The following is a 21,411-nucleotide window of genomic DNA, read 5'->3' on the forward strand; positions in this document are numbered from 1 at the left end:
TATTGTAGGTCATATTTAGCTTATTTTAACATATACAGACAATAATCTAAGTAATTACTTTAAGAGGACAAATTCATAGGAACATATAAATAGGACTGGTGCTTAACACCTTCACCTCAAAGGAAGTGTCAGCTCTGATATGACCAGCCAATCAGAAACAAAACTCTCTCTAGCCTCCTTAGGTCCAATAAAACAAGAATTTTACCAATTAAAATGTGTCTTCAAAATGACTGCCAAGCTATCAGTGCTGTACCATGTTCTTCAAATTGCTCCTCGGAGGAACCCGGTTTTGATGCCTTAAGAAGTCCTTAATGCTTTACCTAAGAAGATAATAACTATACAACAGAAACTTCATGTAAGTATTACATAACATTAATGCTTATTAGAGTTACCTAAGAAGAGAGGTGCACCATGATATAGAGTTACAATCTATGCATGTATGTGAGTAGATAACAGATATCTTACTGTATATATGTTAGTTAACTTGATTTCATCCAGTACAGTTTGGTTTTGTGTATGTTTTACATACAACTTACAGTTTTGAGTGACTTTGAGAGAATCTCTTACAGTTAATTCTACAGAAGTTGCTTTGACTAATTACTTGAATGCTCTTATTGTTGTTTTGTTATGTTGTACAAATAAATCATTATTGCTTAAACAAACAGAATAGTCTCATTTGCAAGCTTGCTTATATTAACCTCAAGCCAGAACTTGAATCAAGGAGAAACTGATAGCCTTCTGTTTGTTTCAGCATGTAAATCTGATGTTATTTTCAGAGGATAACATCACGAAGGATTTATATACTGTAATACATACTAATTGTTAAATCCCTTAATAACACCGTGTAACCATTTTTTTTTTTTTTTGTTCCTGGGTAGTAAGTGTTATTTCCTAATTGCTTATGCCTCAAAAGTATAGAAAATGGCTATTATTCCCCACAAACTTTGCTTTTGTGACCAGGACAGTGATATTTTGAAATTGACCTATTTTCCATAACATTCCAGATAGATTCAGTGCTGAGTAAACTTGGAGTAACTTCTAAAACTTTCTAGAACTTTCCAGTAATATAAATAGTAGTATAAATACAGGGGCCTTAAGCCCACCAGTTCAGTTTAGTTCCAGCTGCCTAAGTGGATACATATCTGCATTTTTCTGAGATGGCATCAAGGTCATAGGAGACTTCAAAATGGTGGCATTCCTGATGGGTCTCCAAGGCGGTTTTACCAAGTTTCCCTGCTATCTTTGCCTTTGGGACAGTAGGGACACCAAGGCGCACTACCACAGGCGGGACTGGCCACAGCAGACTGAGTTCTCTGTGGGGAGGAACAACGTCAAGTGGGAGCCACTGGTGGACCCCCGGAAGGTGCTGATGCCACCACTGCACATCAAATTGGGCCTTATGAAACAATTTGTCAGAGCTGTAGATAAGGAGTCGGCAGCCTTCAAGTACCTTCAAGACTTCTTCCCTAAGCTGTCTGAGGCAAAGGTCAAAGCCGGTGTCTTCGTCGGACCACAGATAAAGAAGATCCTGGAGTGCAATGAATTCCCCAAGAAGCTCACTAGTAAGGAGAAAGCGACATGGAACAGCTTTGTCGCAGTGGTTCGGTGCTTCCTGGGCAATTACAAGGCGGAAAACTATGTGGAGCTGGTTGAGACTCTGGTGAAGAACTACGGCACAATGGGCTGTAGGATGTCCCTCAAAGTCCATATCCTTGATGCTCATCTTGATAAATTCAAGGAGAACATGGGAGCGTACTCGGAGGAGCAAGGCGAGCGCTTCCACCAGGATATACTGGACTTTGAACACCGCTACCAAGGACAGTATAATGAGAACATGACGGGAGACTACATTTGGGGGCTGATTCGTGAAAGTGATTTACAGTATAATCGAAAATCTCGAAAAACTACTCACTTCTAAATCTTTTGTAGTCATTTTTGTATTACTTAAGTATAAATACATGTTAATTTGGATTCATATGTTGTTTTTTTCTGACTTTATGTGAACGAAAAGACACAAATTCGCCCGTTTTCTCATTGGAAATAGGTACATTTCAAAATATCACTGTCCTGGTCACAAAAGCAAAGTTTGTGGGGAATAATAGCCATTTTCTATACTTTTGAGGCATAAGCAATTAGGAAATAACACTTACTACCCAGGAACAAAAATTGTGTTACATAGTGTAATTAGACTGGAATTAGAATATATATATATATATATATATATATATATATATATATATATATATATATATATATATATATACCTAATCCCCTGATAGTATACAACATTACTACTACCATCAATACCAACAGACTACAATTGCTGCTGTCATTGTCTGACTCTTTCAGAAAGAATGCAGTTATTTTAATGCCCAGCATGATTATGGTAATTCTTTTGCAATGATGACTGTAGTTTAGTATTTTTCTGTTTATAATATAATCTGTCACAGAACTGAAAAAACACTTTAGACACACGGTCTTACACTAGGATTTCCCAACCACGCAACAATCCATATGAAAGAATATTATTTATATATTAAAGTAGGCCAACTGCCAAACATCCCCAAATCAGTATTTTAAGTATTTTAGAAAGCTTGGCAGAGCCTTACCACATGCGTTTTCTTATAAAGTAACATCAATGTGAAAGAGCAATGTAGTCATTTTGTTTTCAAGTACGGCTGCCACGACACCTTGTCCTAAATCCTATATCCATACATATTGTCAGGATGTAGCCATATTTATGGTGAATATGTATTTTTACCTAGAGAAGACCCATTCTTCACAAGATAACGTCTTATTTCCAGAGTGCCCTGGCAGTACAGAAGCAGCTGCAGCTGCATAAAAACACAACAGAGAATAGAAACATAATACTCTTTGGAGTCAGATACGGTTTTCTACAAGTTTTTGAAGAGCTACAAATCTTCCAGCGGTTGGATGAAGATCAATGCTGATTGCTCAGCAGCTCATGAGAATGTAAGGAATGAGAAACCTATACTACAGAAACCAAGATTCTATGGCTGTGAAAAGGGCACCTTTCTGGGGTCTGAGGGTACCTCAATGCTTATGCGAGCCCTCAAATGGCATGAATATAGTATGTATATATATATACATACATATATATATTTGTATGTATATATACACATATATATACATGTATATATATATATATATATATATATATACGTATATACACATATGTATATATATATATATATACACACACACATATATATATATATAGTGGTTTGCAGAAGTATTCACCCCCATGCAAAGTTTTCACATTTTGTTGCATTACAAATAATTTATGCAAAGTTTTTCAAACAAACTTTTTTTATTCAAAGCTGTAGTGGTTAAACTGAACACTGTATATGAGGAGGAGGTTAAATGCCAGCAAAATTTCCTGGTTGCATAAGTATTCAGCCCCTTAAGTCAGTACTTGGCACTTCTTCACAGGAAAATTGCTCCAGTTCTGGTAAGTTTGTTGGGGATCGTCGATGGACTGCAATCTTCAAGTCTCGACATAAATTTTTGATTGGATTTTGATTGACTGGGCCACTCAAGAACATTAATTCTCTTCTTGTTCAACCACTCCAGTGTGGCTTTGGCTTTGTGCTTCGGGTCATTGTCCTGCTGAAATGTGAATTTGCTCCCCAGTTGGCTGACTCAAACAGGTTTTCCTCAAGGATTCGCCTGTACTTTGCACCATCCATTCTCCCCTCTATCTTGACAAGCTTCCCAGTCCCTGCTGAAGAGAAACATCCCCATAACATGATGCTGCCACCACCATGCTTGACATTTGGGATGGTGTTGACTGGGTGATGTGCAGCGTTGGGCTTGCGCCAGACATAAAGTTTGGAATTTAGACCGAAAAGTTCAATTTTTGTCTCGTGTGACCACAAAACCTTTTTCCACATGTCTGCAGTATCATCTACATGCTTTTTCACAAACTTCATACGCGCTTTAAGATTAGGCTTTTTGAGTAATGGCTTCTTTCTTGCCACCCATCCATACAGACCAGCTTTGTGTAGGGACCGGCTTATTGTTGATGTGTGAACACTGTCTCCCATCTCAGACACAGAACTTTGCAGATCTCTCATAGCTACAGAGTGACATCTCTTATAGCTACAGAGTGACATTCCTGCTTGCCTGGCTGCTCAGTTTGGGAGGGCGACCTGATCTGGGTAGTGTCTGGGTGGTATGATGCATCTTCCACTTAATGATGGACTTCACTGTGCTGAGAGGGATAATCAGCGCTTCTGAAATTTTCTTGTACCCTTCTCCTGCTCTGTGCCTCTCTACCACTTTATCCCTGACTTGTTTCGAAAGCTCCTTGGTCTTCATGGTTGCTTTGTTGGATCACTATGTGAGCTGCAGCTTTAAAGTCTTTATATACCTGAGGGAAATTATCTACAAGTTAAACCACTTTCAGTACACACAGGTTGAAACCATTTCACTAATTTTGTGACCTTTCAAACAAATCATTTGCACCTGAGCTTATGTAGGTAAAGGTGTTGAATACTTATACAACTGAGATTTATGTGTTTTTCTCTGTAAATCTTACTTATTTATATTCTATATGCATTTTTTAACTTTATCAATGTGGAGCAGTTTGTGTAGATTCTATATGTAAAGTCTAATTTGAAAGCATCGTGGTGTCGTGGTGTACGCAGAGCAGTAACTCATAAGCAAGCTGGCTCACACAGTGTGATGTTTCTTAAAAGACAGTGTGATGCTCTTAATTTTTCATATTTCAATAGCCAGCTTGTAGCAGTCACGACACAATAATGGCTTCGACAAGTATTGAATTCAGAGCTCTCCACAGCAACAGTTAATCCTTAAACAAAAATAAATGACTTCATTTATTACTAATTACATAAACCAGAGGAGGCCATTTGCCTCATCTTGCTCGTTTGGTTGTTAGTAGCTTATTGATCCCAGAATCTCATCAAGCAGCTTCTTGAAGGATCCCAGGGTGTCAGCTTCAACAACATTACTGGGGAGTTGGTTCCAGATAATTACATCCCAATGCGTTTATATCTTCACTCTTTGATTATTTGTGTAATTCCCACTTAGAACCCTCATGTATCCTCTCTATGACATGTTTAGAATCAGAATAATTAGAATACAGTATTTGGAATACTTCATTTAATTAATTTTAGTTTCACAAAGCCATGAGTATACTGTATTTAATCATTTAATTCATTTTCAATACTGGACGCATGATCATTTTAATGAGAAATACTTCAATATACTGGGTTTGTTTTTTTTACACAGTTTAACTGAACTAATATATATGGAACTTTGGATAAACGCAATAAAAACTGTATAAAAAAACCCTGGAATCTGCAGAATATCCCTCTGTGTATAGGCTGCTATTGTTAAAAATTATCAAACCAATAAGTTACGTGAATAGCCCAATTTGCCTAATAGAGGCTCTTAGTATTAAATTACGAAGTACGAGCAGCTCTGTCAAGTTCAAAGGACTGAGATGACCGGATGGGGGACTGGGTAGCTGGGGTGGGATTTACCCAGTGGATGGCTGGGAACACTCAACCTGCCAGGTGAAATCTCCACATCAATGCATCTCATTGGGTTATTTGCCTCAGCTCCTTTCAGGGCACTCGCTCTGGGGCTCCCTAAGGTTATTATTATTATTAATAAACATAATTGTTACAATTCATGAAAAAAAAAAAAAATCACATTCCCAGAACATGCTCATAAATAACACGTGACAACCTGAGAGTCAATTAGGAAAATAAGAATTGTCTGCTTGTAATGAAGGAGGCATGTTTTGCCTCGGGACGTGGAAAACGTATTAGCTGCACAAACAGTAAATGTAGGGAGCTGTTGGTGCTGCAGGGCTGGGTGAACTCAAGATGCAAGATGATTGGGGCCTTGGCCAACCACCTAACATTGTTCACTGTGTTAAACTATAATTAGATTATTGAATATAGATGGGAAACAGTAAAGTCAATAAACATATATTAAAATATTACTGTGTGGTTCCATTGATTTTAGACTGTAATGTAAATCAAAATGTGGTCATAAGTAATAACAAATGATAAAAATAATTATTCATGGGGGTTGGTATAAATTTGAACGTTATGAGACATTTGAGTTGATGGTTTACCATTATGAATAAATATTTCTTATTCTGTTAAATTATATATTAAAGTTACCATTCTGTAATAGTAGGAGCTTGATAGTTCAAAAAGCTTGTTGTGCATCTTTACAGTGCTTAAAACATTTAGTCAACTCATTTACAGTAATTGATTGCCTGAGAAATGAAGTTCTAGCAGGTTTCTGACAATCATAAGAAACAACCTTTTAAACTTCACTCAGGAAGTCGTTTGCTCATTCCACATCAATTGTGGCATAAAACAGATAGCACACAAGATTCCAGACAGTGACCTCAATACAATCAATCAAGAAAGAGATTATATGATTAAACAGTTTGTAAAAAAAAAAAAAATCAATCTGATTACATTCCTTAGTGTTATATGATTTCAGAACAGTGCCGCTTAGTCACTGCTGTTTCTTGTATTACAGAAGCTTTACAATTTCTGTGTTTCAGTGTAAAAATCAATTTGGGTCTGAATGTTTATTCTGTAATATACAGACTGTTGAAGGCACACCTAAGGTGTCTGTACAGTATAGAATGTACAGCTATTACTAACTCAGGAGTTAAAGCTTTGTGAATACGCCACTGTGATACACAGAAAGTGCTCCTTCCATGGACCGGTTCACAGTTTTCACAATCACCGCTTGTCGCATGTATTGCACCAGTTCATGAAGTAAATATATTGTCATTTTTTTTTTTATAATGTGCATTCATGGGTTTCAATCTCTGCTTTCTGTAAAAATAATAATAAAAAACAACAACAAACTTATTTTTTAAACAGTGCATGAAGCACTGAAGCAAGGTGTATGCTTACTTTACTGAGGTTGAAAATTGAAAATGCTTAAGATATTTCTAAACTGTTTTTACCCGTGACCTTGGCTTGTGGGATACGGCTGGCTTCACTTAGGAAAATCTCCTGTCTTGAGATCAAACATGGGATAACTCATAATCTATCTCTATATTTACAATATGTACACAAGTTGATATATCCTTTATATATATACTATATTAAATTTCACAAACAGATTTTCTTGAGTTATTAAATTAGGATCCACAAACAGATATTACTAATAAAAAATAAAAAAATCCAAAGAAAAAACGAGATAAGGAACATTCCTTATTTCCATTTGATTTCTAACCATGCAATCCATTATCAAATATCCCTCAAATAGATCCTTTCCCATTTTTATCCCAGCGCAGTTTACCAAAATTGGATTTTGGCAGTCTTTCTTTGGCAGGTTTGTTCTGCATCTGAAACACTGATTTAAATGCTGGCAGGTTCAAAAGTACACATGAAAAATATTTAGTAATATTAATATTAATATTACCTATGCAATCAGAAGAAGATGGAAATTATTTGATTTGGAACCTTTCCACCAGTAATTTAAAAAAATATATATATAATATATATATATTTTTTAATCTATTCAGGACCAGGAATGTATTGCAAACCATACGGCGCAACTCCAGTTATGATCATGTATAAGCATCCTCAATATATGTCAGTGTTAATACTGACACTTGATATGAATAGGGTTCACTGTGGCAGCTCAGTATTGAAATGCAGAAGTTAATGTAGGAGAAGGTGACCTGGCTTACCAGTCTGTCTGCTGGTATGTGCAGCAAAACAGCTGAAGAATTTGATCAGATTGCAGCAACAAAATACACTAGGAAAAGCATCTTAGCCTCCTTAATGTCTCCAAATACCTCTCCAAATAGAGCCTCTCATGTTTCTCTGCACAGGAAGCAACATCTGTTTGAAACGCATATCCTTTCAGAGCTCACTGTATATGCACTGTGTTGTTTTGCTGCGTGTCACGTGTGTAGTACTGTCCGAGTAGGTGTGCGTGTGTTGCTGCTTATTGGACGTTATGTGTGCTTGTGTATCTCTGTGTGTGCTTTGTTTTGCTGTCTGTTAGGGTGCAGTATTTGTGTGCAGATGCTATAACATTTAATATAACACTCTGCTGTTTGCATAAATGTACTTTCATTCCTGTACATCAAGTCTATATAATGTGATTATTGATACAGGTGTGCTTCTCTGTGTTCACCCATTTGCGTCTCGCACTACATATTTATGTTTAGTGTGTGTGTGAATGGCTGTGTGTGTTTGCATTGGCAAGATTACTGACATCAAAATAATTTCCTGTCGAGTGACTTCTGACCCTTAGATGACAGAAAATGTACACTGGAAATATCAACATATTAGTTCAGGACAGCACATGTATGGCAACTCTCTGAAACCATTTCAAGTTGTGTGCTTTGGGGAAAACTACTTTTGAATTTGCAGTGGTGATTGGTTTGCAGTAGTAGCAGCCCTTGTGTTCCCTCTACCATTGCACTTCATTAAAAACCATTGGGTTACTACTGTAGTGCCACAGCATTTTCTTTGAAGAGATGAAATGGACAGTTGAGTGGCTGTTATTGATGTCCAGGAGTGTGATAGGGATGAAATGGCTTTAGAACAGAGATAGGACTTCAAGATGTGCTCAGGTCTCTTTGAGCCAAGATCATGTGTTTAAGATGGGCTGATCCTGTGGGAGTCTTTTATTTGGCTTTGATATAAGCCCCAGATATGCTAGGCTCATTAAAGAGTAAGACATGTGGGAATTCTTTGCTATTTGTTTTTCTTTGTCTTTCACACAGAGATAATCCCATGCCAATATGTCAGGAGAAAACCCAACCGAGGTTTCAGTGAAAAATATATATGTCTGATGATGCAAGCACATTACACTGTAATTGTTACCAGTTATAATTTTTAAGTCATACTGGAGCAATTATTATGAAGGAATAGATATTTTGATATTACAAATAGTGCACATATGGTACGATAGCATGGCATCTCATTTATTGCAATTTTTTCTTACATTTATTTCACAGAAATTTTTAGTGCTTGCCTCAAAGTAATATTTTGTTTAGAAGGCAGTGCAAACTTTGTGCTGGAACTAAAGCTTTGTGAATCGGGCCAGTTGTCTTTCTGGAAACATCCACAGCTGCAGGGTTACCTGACTTGCTGCTTAAATCAAGCTGGGTGAGCACATTACACATCATCAGCTGTAAAGGAGACTAAGTGAGTTATGATTTTTTTTTCCTTATTTTATTGTGGATTTGTTATGGGTCTGTATGATAATCTTTATAAGTATTTCTATTAAAGAGTTTTCAATAAATAAAAGGCAACAAAAATATACACTGCCAATAACTCAAGACCTTTCAGTCACCAGCAAAAACAAACCTGCTGTAGGTTTGTTCAATAACTGTATAAAAAGTTTCAGATGTTAAAACTGAGGTTTCGCTAAAAAAAAAAAAAAAAAATACTGCGTTAAACATCTTTATTAGCACAGACCTGCAGGTGCAAATAATTATATTCTGAAGCACTGCAGTTTAAAAAGAAACACAAAATATAACAAGGAGGTGCAGAGACCTATTAAGAGGGGAAGGTGCTAAAAAGGCTTTAAACAGAAAAGCTCTGCTCCCATTACACCCGTCTCCTGCTGAGAAAGACGTCTCCTTGAGAAGCACAGAGATCTAGGAAACTCAGAGGGTCCGGAACTCGGAACTGGGGTTCTGAACAATATGAACCAAAGCGCAGGAGCCCCAGACAAACAGGATGGACCCATTTTATGAACCATTTTGGCTTTGTACAGCTCTTAGAAAAAATTATAATGAGGTGATTAGTGGTCGGTAAGCTCTGAGCAAACAAGGCTGGATTTTATAGCATTCCCCCATCCGTTCACCCATGCTGTGGTGTTAGAACTATGGCACTGAAACAAAACCTATTCAGTGAGCACTATGCCTTCTGGCATGGGTAACATATCAGAACTAAGTTTAAAATCATATGTGTATAGCTGCTAGTAACTTATTTTACTATAATTATTTTTATAAATGGTTCATGTCTATGTGCACTGCTCCAATTAGCAGAATTCATTTGAATAAAACGTAAAATTTTGCTAGACGATGCATCGCTGAGTGGTGAAGGTACAATTTGCATGTTTTTATCACCTCAAAACCTGATCAATGCAATGTTCTTTTAGCTGCCCCCCCATCTTCTTTGGCTAATTTGCAGTCAAAACTCTGCTTACTAAACCTCGCTAGCTTATCACTCCTGTTCTTTCCCACCTTCACGGGCTTCCTATGACTTTGACTACGATATTTTCTGGCTTACATGTAGTGAACTCTATGTGTACCCCACAACATAGATGCTTTTTGTGTTTATCAGCACCATGAGACATTGATCCACCATAAATAGACTGTACATATAAATGTAACATGACGTTTGTTGCATTTTTTAAAAGGTTGTGTTTACAGTGGGTGTTTAACTGGTCACGAATCTTCCTCTTGTATCAAATTGTGCGTGCACTCCTTTAACTGCTACCTACGTTGTCGTGCTGCTCTGCAGACGCTCCTGAAAGAATGGGTATCGCAGTCTCAAGAGCTACACCATGGTGAAATTATTTTAACACATGAACCATTCAGGTTTGCTGCTCCCAACACCAACCAGAGGCTTTGAATCTTGTTCATGGTGAAGGGCGAATGTAAAACAATGGCACCTGCTCAAAAACAGCAAACTTTCATTTAAAAAGCTGATCTGGAACTTCTGAGGCTTTTTTTGTAATGTTTGTTTTTTCTTTCCTTTTTTCCTAATGGGGTCAGGAAGGTTATTTCCTGACAATGCAACAAGTATGATAAATTCCTAGAATATTTTGGGGACCATTGCCGACACCAAGCAATGTAGTAAAATAATTTTAAATCAGAACTGGCTATCGAGAAGCAATTAGAGATCTGTGACAAATCCACTACAGTTTCCACCAAAACCAAAAATATTATCCCCACATTATAGTGCTTTATTTAATCCTCTCTAATAGCTGATTTTGATAACACACAGCTGTCAAACTGTTCCTGGTACCTTTATGATCCTCATCCACCCGATTACACACACACACACACACACACCAACATGTGCACTCTCTGACGCACATGCACCCACACACATATAAACAAATAAGCTTCAAAGCAGGAATTATAGCATGAATTGCAATAGACAGACTGCTTGGGTTAATTGAGTTACATATTTTTAAAAGGACATTTTATTGCCAGTTTATAATTTGCAAGCTGGCTTTGATGGTATGATGTGCAAATTGTCTTTAGACAACAGATGGCATATTTAATTGACATGATTGAATTTCTATATATCATTGTAATGTATTGCATCCTTCTCAGATAATTAGACTGCTTACAGGTGCAATGATTACCCCTGCTGAGTTGATGTTCCAACGGATTCCGATTGTCTTTTGACTCTCACAGTCTACATTTTCAGCGCGAAATCCAAAATGATTCAAAAAATCGAGCCATGAACTTCGAAACAAGCATTGTTTTAAAAACAACCAAATCTGTAGTAACTATAACAGTTAGGAAACTATTACCAAGAATAAAAGGCCTCTCCGGAACAAAGGAAACAAATGTCAGCTTGGGTCAACTTATTACAACCTGCAACGGCTAGGCTCCAGATCATTATTGCTTAATTACACACCTACAGTATTTTTTTTTTTGCTACACACTAGCCTTCCCAAAGGTAAGAAGTCTAACGTCCTGTTTAAGGGAATTCGTCGACCAGCAAAAATATCCCAGATCTACCTATTCTATTATTCTATGTGCTATTTAGGGTTCCCTGTTGATAACACTGATTTGTGGGGACAAAGTTTAGAGATACCCAAGAATCCGTAGGATTATCTGGTTCTGCTCTAACTAAAAAGATTGGCCTTGTAAGCCTACTTCTCTATGCTTGGTCAAAAGGGAGAGAAATAATTAGACAGCCAATCCTTGCCAAGCAAAATACCTTAATTTGATTTTGTGAAATAGAGTAGGGCCAAGCCTTAATTGTGTTATTACAAGACTTGAGTGGTAAACCTAATTTATTTTCAGATCATAATTAGAAACAACTGTCTGGGTTTTGGAAACCCCAGTGCAATTGGGGTCCCCCCATCTTAAAAAAAAACAGATTAGGATTTTCTTTTGTTTAACTTTCTTTCTTCCTCATTTTATACTCTTAACCTTCCAACCTTCCTTGGAGTAACATCCAGACTGAAGGGATATGCAAGTTTGGGTAGAGCTGATCCAAAGTTAAGCAAACAAGAGTTCCACCAAACCCAAACAAAGAAGATGGAATTGCGTGCCACTTTTACTTTTGAGTCAGAAGCGCACTGTGTAGATATCATCTCTTTGAAATTGCTGTGTGCGATTTTACACAAAAAACAAACAAAACAAATCTCATGAATAGGGACCTTCATCCAGTTGGTCTGTTCAAAATGTTCAGACAAATCTCCCTCTAGTCGTTGAACTGCATGGGTTTCTGAACCTCCTGCAGAACACACTCCATATGAAACCCCTGTTCTCAGACACACACTGTGTTGGCATGCGTTTGTTCCATTCCAAACCAAAAAAGTGAATTCTGATTGCACGATTGCCTACTGTCAGTCCGACCCTGTTGTGTAAATATACAGGCTTTTCTTCCTTTTGCGCTCCTGCCTGTCCCAAGCCAGTGAATGCTGTGACAGTGATCCTAATGCAAACTTACAGTTTAGTCTAGATGCACACACTGGAAACGGCTAATGTTACATGCAGGTACAAACCATGGGGCACTGAGGGTGCGGAGTGGTGGGTCTGAGCTAGGTTTTTTGTAGAAAGCGGGGGGGACAAGAGCTAAACCAGGAAAAGCACATAGAAGGGAAGCTTTCAATGCAAGAAGCACACCATTCCAAATGATTAAACAACCTATACACCATGGTTTAATTTCGTACAAAACATATGGGTCAAGTGTCCAATATTTTCCTAATACATAAATATTTTACAAGCAAAGACCAAAATGTCAACAACTATTCACTTATATGAAATATTGCGCAGATTTTGATTCCTTACATATTGGACTACTGTAGTTCTATAAGCTAAACATGTTGTGTAGTAATCACCGGTATGTAAAGTCTCCTACCTGTTATTGTGATGTTGCTGTACATGTTGGAGAATTGCTCTTTGAGCAGGACCAGCTGCATCTGTGCAGCCTTCTCCCTCTGCAGCTCCAGCATGATGTCTGGGTGACTGGCCAGCTTGCAGCCCTTCTGCTTGTCCAGGGCAATGTCACTTCGCACAATATCTATGGGCAGACAGAGGCATGCACATGAGGGACAGGGCAGTCTTGGGACATAGCTAAACTAAAAGCAGTGTGAACTCTAACCAGAGCTGCGGAGGGAGTTAGCAGCCTTAGAAATGCGTTATGTTTGAAAATTGGAAATGTTTTCATGACATACTGTATTGTTAGTTCTTCAAGAAAATGTTTTTTAGTTCTTCCAGCTCTAGATAGTGCAGGTGTTACGGTAAAAGTCTGAATCTGCTCAATCTCTTAAGTTTTACCGGTAAATGTCTGCTGTCATGAGCCAGTTTGCACCGCATGCCTTTCCTTACAAAACAGCAGATATAATAAGAGGATCCAGCCCTGTCTTGCTCTGCATGCTGATACAGGGCAGGTGTTAAAGCACTGCTTGTAAGTGTGTAAGGGCTCTGCACCTGTGCAATGGGCAAAATCCCTCACAGGAAACTGTTTCCTCCCCAGCAACACAGGCACAGGGTTTTATTTGGGAACGAACCTGTCTATTCAAAGGACTGCATTACAGCTTCCCTACCGCAGCAATGGGACAGGAGACAGAAACGTGCATGTTTTCCCTTCCTCAATCTAGCATGTGGCCAGGGCTTCTATTGAAAGAAAGAAGCATAGATTACATTATTATTATTACTATTAATAGTAGTAATAATAATAATAATAATAATAATAATAATAATAATAATAATAATGTAACAGTAGCAGTTTACAAAATCAAATCAATATCTGGAATACTTTATGCATAAAATAAATCAAACTGCAAAATCCTTGATATGTGTGTCCCTTTGTTCACATAATAAATATTTAACTTGTTTAGAGGGGATACAACAGACACAAGAATCCCACCTAAAAGAGACAAAGCAACAGAGCTGCGGTTAATAAATGGGATTCCTTCTTCTACTGCTCAATAATAGTGTGGTGCCCTGGGGTTCTCACAACCATCTATGCACCTTGCACTCCTTCACTGTGCTGAACTAAAGGCATTGAGAGGACAACCGGCTGGATTCTGCATAGCCAGAAAAAAAGGGATGCAATTCAAAAAAGAAAATGATCATTAGCAAACAGCCCCAATGAAATCCAATAACACACAACTCAGTGTGAACTGTAACCAGATGCCCGGAGCTTCTTCCAGTCAATGGAACGGTCTACACCCCATAATTATCGGAATAAGGTTTCAGCTCTGCTGGGAGAGAGACTGAACACTGACAGCCTTCCAGCTTGGTCATAAAGCAGTCCGTCAATTACTTATCTATACAGGGCAGTGTGGCCGCCTAGTCAGAAGTGAGGGACAGAAGGCATTGTGGCTGACATAGTATTGTTTACATTTCAATCTAGTGAGCTATTAATTGTCTATGATTTCCTTACAGGGAAAGTGTAATGTGATTTTTTGTGTCATTCCCAAAGCGTGCTCTTACCATCCTCATAGTTCTTCAGGTAGTAATCTGGCCCCGGGCCTCCTCTATGCTTGGCCAGATTCTTTAGGTTGTGGAAGTAAAGAAAGTCTGTCCTTTTCCCCCCAAACCTCAGATAGGCTGGGGCAAGACCCCTTGCCAGCGTCACCAATCGCTTGGAACTGCACAGAGAGACAGACAGAGCGCAACAGATTACTAATGCAGTCCAGCTGCCAGAGTTCACTTAAACACAGGGCAGATCGAGTCTATCTGGAGTTTACACAGGCATGCATTGCTAGAATTGTGTTAGCTCCAAGGGGAATCATCCCTAGGAATGAGCAAGCCAGGCTCTATTTAAACAGGGGCTGCTGCCTGAGTTTGGCTACCCCACTGACTTTGTTTGAGTTTGGTCACTCACTCCCAGGGTCAAAAGATCCAGGAAGGATTTAAAAAGGGATGTTGCAAGAAGTTGGTTAGTTTGAAGTTGAAAGATATGAACTTTGTTCCAATTCTAAAAACACAACACAATTGAAAAGAGGTAGAAAAAATGTTTTCATTCTTCCACTAGCAAAGTGTAACAATAAGCTATGCACAGTTCATTATATGCTAGTTAAGCCAATATGGGAATATGGCCTTTTTTTTGGTAGAGAAAGAAATGTTATATGGGTGAGGGGGGGTTGGGTTAGTTGCAGAGACACAGTAGAGTGAAACTTAGATTCACCTTGTAGGGAAGGGTTCAGAACAGGACCAGGCTTTGTCAGCTCTCCATGTAGGTATATGCTCACTTTCTTATTTCCAATGGTTCTTACTATCAATGGTTTGTATGATCGAGGCTCTGGTTGCATGTATCCAATGTAATAAGGAGATTCAACAAGTGTTCTTTAAAAGCAGGGGTTCCCAAACTGTGGGCTGTGGACCTAAGGTAGACCATGACGCAGTCCCGAGTGGGCCGGGGGAGAAGCGACATTCTATGTATTGATATATATATATAAAGTTGTAGTGTAAAGTCCATCCATCATTCAAATGCCGTTTTGCAAACTTTAAGCGATTGTCCTTCTGACATTTTCCTAAGAGTGGCTTTTTCCTAGGCCTGCGACCATTGAGACCTTCACTGTGCAATACTCGACCTATGGTTGAAATGCAAACCCCAGTCCCACTTGCAGCCAGTTCAATTTGAATATATTTGGCAGTCAATCTCAGATTGTTATTAACCTTCCTCACAATTCTTCTACTTGTTGTTGGTGAAAGAACCTTCTTTCTTCCAGACCGAGGGAGCGTTGTGACAGTACCATGAGTCTTGTACTTCTTGATAATAGAAACAATAGTTGAAATTGGGATACTCAGATGCTTGGAAATCTTCTTGTATCCTTCTCCAGCTTTATGACAATAAATAATTTTCTGCCGAAGGTCTTCAAATAGTGCTTTACTTTTTCCCATACTGACTTATTGGTAATGTCAGCAATCATCCTATGCCTAACCCTTTTATGCTCTCTTAGATTATTCACCTACAATCCAGCATTTTCTAGACTTTTCTAGAATTTTCTAGAATCTGCATTATCATATTAAATTTTCTAGCACCTTGTAGACAATACTATCATAGCATCAAAGGGTATGAATACTTTTGAATTAGCATTTTTGGAGTTTAGCAAAAAAAAATTGCTGAAATAAATAATTTGTAGACATCTATTTCTTGTAACTCTTTTCCTCATCCACAAAAGCAAAACTTTTGCTACAAAAGATTTTTCGTAACATTCTTTGTTTTTGAGAAATTTCTAGAAATTATACATTTCCATTGGGGTATGTAAACTTGTGACTACAAGTGTATATACAATATATAATAAAGAAAAGCAACAATAAAATACAAATGAAGAAAAAAAAAAAAAAAAAAAAAATAATAACAATTTAGATTAGGGCCTAGGTTTTTTTTTCAGTGTTAGAGGTTTAAAATGTTTTTCATCTGTCATTTTTCGTAGGCCGCAGTGCCTCATGCAGCTGAACGGGTGGGCCTCGAGTAAAAACAGTTTGGAAACCCGTGCTTTAAAACAGTGTATGTTTCACTGTACATGGTATAGGCTTGGTAATAAATAAATAAAAACATTCGTTAGTATAAATGTAAAATAATTGACGCACATGTATATGTATTCCAAAAAATATTCTAGTGATAATTTTCCACCTGAATTAATTATTATTTAAATCCAAGTTTTGGAGTTATCGGTAAAATCAGAATACCTCGGGGGGGAAAAAAAGTGCTCACTCAAATGTACGAACGTTTTACCATAGCATTTACAGACACGCGGTGTCTTATTTTTATAGGTTACCTGATTTGTGTAGAAAAAGAACAACACGCATCTTCAATTACACAAGGAGCTAAACCCAGGTAAGTTGATATTTGTGAAAGACATTGACATGGCCTTGGCATACAACAACCAAGAATTCAAGAATTGATTAAGGCTGGTTTGGGATTTGTAACGTTCATTTTAGATGAAAGTGCACAGCGGACCGCTATATTATATATATATATATATATATATACACACACACTGTGGAGCTTTTTAACACTGAAACATCTTCCTGCAGTTGCAGCTGTGACAGGTAGCGTGGCCAAAAGTACCAATAGGTCGAATACATCAGGATACAGAAGTCCCAGGTCGTGTTCTTTACAGACCTCATGAGTTCTGCAAAAGACATTGCATTGTCCGATTCCCGAGCGTTAAAATTGGCTCAATGTGGCGTACAAATAAATCGTACAGCGTTTTAGGAAATTCTTCCCTTTAGTGTATTAACAGTTTTCAGTTTAGCATAATTTTAAAAATGTACGGTTTTTCCACTAACTGTACTACTGCAGCTTGACTCAAATATTAAGCGGACACACGCGCCACTCCTTAACTGCACGTTATGGGGGAACGTGTGCAAACAGAGTACACGCGCGTCCATAACTGCACGTTATGAGGAAATACGTTCAGTTTGTGAGTGTCAGTGACAGAAAGTGCAAACGCAAAGCATTGATAAACAGAAATCAATATTTTGGAGATGATTATTGGAGGGGCCAGTGCCCCCCCCCCCCCTTTGTGCACGCCCCTGAAAGTGCATTTGAGTAATTTTTTAATAGGTAACTATCACTACTGTTATTATTTCCACAAGATGTTTTGCTGCTATTATTATTATTATTATTAGAAGTAGTAGTAGTCGTAGTAGTAGTAATAGTTTCTTGAACCGGGTTCCAGTTTATCTGTGTTCACCTTGGCCATGACGGTGACTCTCTTAGCGTGAATGGCACACAAATTGGTGTCCTCAAAGAGCCCGACCAGTAGTAGCCGTAGTAGTCGTTTGTTTTTTTTTGTTTTTTTTTTCAAATTGAATGTGCTTTATTGTCTGTACAATGATGTCATTCAGCAACATCCATGGACTGTACAAGGTCTTCGAAAGCAGTGATCAGTTCTTCCAGCTAGTCTACACTCACTGTGTCATTTTGAACCACACACTGGATCCGCACCTTCTTGATGCCATAGCCAAAGCAGGCCGTCCATCTGTATGGTCCGGACACACGCTTCCAGTTTCGCCATGTCAGTCTAATCGTCCCACGGCTTCACGTCAAGCAGGATAGAGGGTTTCGCAATTACAGCTGTTTTTTTTTTTTTTTTTTTACAGATTTCTTTGCTTCATACTGTGCCACATGCTCCTCCTTTAACTTTTTGGCAGCTGCAGACTCATGTTCATCATCAGTAAACAGTAAATAGATCGAAATCGTCATGCAACAACGTAGATCATTTATGCATCCTTTTTACTTGTTATAAATTGTTAGCAGCAGCAGTCTTGTCAGATATACATTTTTTGTTGTTACATTAAAATCTGTTTTAAAACATATACTCATGACTCATGGTTCGTGTTTTTATTTCAATGTTTTCTCTTATGGAATGCTATCAATCATGCTACATTATTATTATTATTATTATTAATAATAATAATAATAATAATAATAATAATAATATTAGTAGTAGTCGTAGTAGTAGTAGTCGTAGTAGTAGTCAGGCTAAATTAACATATATGGTAATGTTAGGAATAGCCTACTGTCATGGCCAAAGTTTTGCATCACCTAGAATTTTAGCATTGAGACATCATTAAAAAAAAACAACAACAACAAAAAAAAAACGATATGAACGTCATTTTTATTTAACATCATAAAATCAAATAAACTGCAAAATGATACCGTAAAAGTCTATTATTATTATTATTATTATTATTATTTATTTCTTAGCAGGGCGACTTACAATTGTTACAAGATATCACATTATTTTTTTTTACATACAATCACCCATTTATACAGTTGGGTTTTTACTGGAGCAATCTAGGTAAAGTACCTTGCTCAAGGGTACAGCAGCAGTTTGTCTCCCACCTGGGATTGAACCCACGACCCTCCGGTCAGGAGTCCAGAGAAGATACAGTTCAGTTATTGTTCAGTTATGTTACAATTAGAAATGCTCATACCAAAAAAAAAAAAAAAAACATTACTTTATAAACAAAATTTGAAACCGTACAATCCATTAAAAATGAAAGACGAAAACAAAAAAGTGTATACAGTTTAACTTGAATTTACCAAACACAAAGTTCTGAAAAAAAAAAACAGAAAAAAACAAGGGCCTAAACTAGTCAGTCAGTTTTCTTCATGTTAAAAATGAACTAGGAATTCAAACCTCTGATTCAGTAAACAAAGATAAATAAAAACAGCCCTACAAAGACTGTAGCTGAGTGTTTTCGTTTGGAGAAAAACGTCCCAATAAAACTACATCTATTTTCCTTAAACGGAAATGACTTTTGGAAAGTTGCATTTAATTACGGACAAAATATGATTCTGTCTTTAATTTACAAAAAGTAAAAACAAACAAACAAACAAAAAACACATCCTGACCAAAAACGTGATAAACTCGTCATATTGTTTTTTTGTTTTTTAAACGCTTAGTTTTGTTATAGTTTCATTATAATTGAATAAACGTTTTTTTTTTTACTCACTGTTAAAAATGACATTCCAAGCAGCAAAAGAAAAATATGTTCCTGCATCCAAATTTTTCCTGTCGCTGTTAATTACTTTTGTTTTTTTTGTTTTTATCAAACAGAGTTCCATTTGAGACCCCTTTCCTTAATCTGGCCCCTCGAATTACCTAAATTTGAATAGTAAATCAGCAAAATGACGTTTAGAATCACTGCAGTGTAACCCTTTGAAGTCGCCGGGCCTTTCCCATGTATTCACTGTACGGTTCTGGAGGCTAGACATCCCGAGAACAAGCACTGAAATGAGAAATGGCAACTACAAATATTCACTTCCAGGTCATGATTTCTGAAGGTTTTGTTTTATCATCACTTGGGGAGGCCTTTCTTTCAGAGGTACACCAGACGTGTTGCTCTCAACAAAAAAAAAACGTATGTAGTCTACAAAAGTTCCACAAAGACAATTAAGACGATAGTAGGCCGCTACATTTTTTATTATTATTATTTTTTAAATCTACAGCTCAGTAAGTTTAAATTATATCAAGTATAGCCCAATCTGTTTATGGACGGTCTGGGGATTCTAAAATAGCCCATTATTTTCAGCAGCAGTGTTAGCAAGTTGTTTGCTTGGCAAACTGGGAAATTGATAACAGGTTTCCGGACTTTGCAATTTTATATGGTGCCCCTTTAACCCTAATTGGTACACATTACTGGTTAGCTGGGTCTTGTAAGTTCTGAGCGATGGCAGTTTCCACGATATTATAAAACAAATTAGACTTGCCTTTAGAACAAAGATTTCAAAATACCACTAAGGCGTCCAGAAATATAATAATAATAATAATAATAATAATAATAATAATAATAATAATAATAATTATTATTATTATTATTATTATTATTTAATAATTTAGCAGACGTTTTTATTCAAAAGACCTGGGGGTGAACTATGACTCACAAATGCTGCTGCAGAGTCACTGCCAAAAGGAGCTCGGTTTTACGTCTCATAAAAAAATGCAATGTGATATTTTTGGGGCCTGTTATAATGACACCCCTGGGTTGTGTAATGTCTTTGAGTCTCTTGTCGTCTCCCCGTTTTTGCGATGTGTCTTCTTTATCTGCATTATATAATGGAATATGACATATTTAATACAGCTGACATACAGCCTGCTTAACTAAGAGCACATTGCATTTGCCATAATGATGAAATCGTATATTTATCTGTCCGTTAGAAGGGAAAAAAGCAATTTGGATAAGACCCCTCCTGGGAGGCCGATCTATTTAGATTTGCTTACCTTAAGAAGTCGAGCCAGCCGTCGTGAATGACAGAAGGGTCCAATTGCAAGGAAAGGAAGTTTGCATTCAAAGTCTTAATGGGACTCCTAGTGTTCACATCAAGGAGAATAAGCGTCCTTTCCGTGAACCCATGGGCTTTCCCCCCCGGGACCGGTCTCCTGTAGTTACCTGCTGAAGATTCTGCGAGCTGCACCATCAAAGCAACGGATGCCAACCAGAGCGAAGAGCCAAGGATGGGGGAGAGGCAATGGTGGGGCATCGTCATCATTTAAACAACGGGAGGAGCACCTCGACTGAAAATCCGGCTGCAGTTGAAAAATACTTTTCAAGAGGATCTTCCTTGGGACCAATTGTCCTTCTCATTGAGTGCAGATATCTGTTTCTCTCTTCCTCTGTCTCGCTCTCCCTTTTTTCCCCAATGTTTTGGAGCTGGTGGAGGGAATTCACGCCCCTGGACAGCCTTCTCAGGAACTGGT

At 37.7% G+C, this 21,411-nt stretch overlaps 1 protein-coding gene across 2 annotated transcripts in view; it reads right to left on the reverse strand.

The window, feature by feature from the left end:
• Positions 1-21,411, reverse strand: part of LOC117415764 (inactive heparanase-2) — a 75,650-nt gene extending 54,239 nt beyond the window's left edge. The window contains exons 1-3 of one of the 2 annotated variants that reach the window (XM_034026552.3): positions 20,935-21,409; positions 14,684-14,841; positions 13,104-13,265 (exon numbers count right to left, since the gene is read on the reverse strand). In XM_034026552.3, the coding sequence (XP_033882443.2) occupies positions 13,104-13,265; positions 14,684-14,841; positions 20,935-21,203 (589 nt within the window). In that variant the 5' untranslated portion in view covers positions 21,204-21,409. Of the gene's footprint in view, positions 1-13,103; positions 13,266-14,683; positions 14,842-20,934 lie in introns of both variants that reach the window. The other variant, XM_059026305.1, reaches the window with a different exon arrangement.

The sequence above is a fragment of the Acipenser ruthenus genome, chromosome 7 (assembly GCF_902713425.1).
Source record: "Acipenser ruthenus chromosome 7, fAciRut3.2 maternal haplotype, whole genome shotgun sequence".
NCBI lineage: Eukaryota > Metazoa > Chordata > Actinopteri > Acipenseriformes > Acipenseridae > Acipenser > Acipenser ruthenus.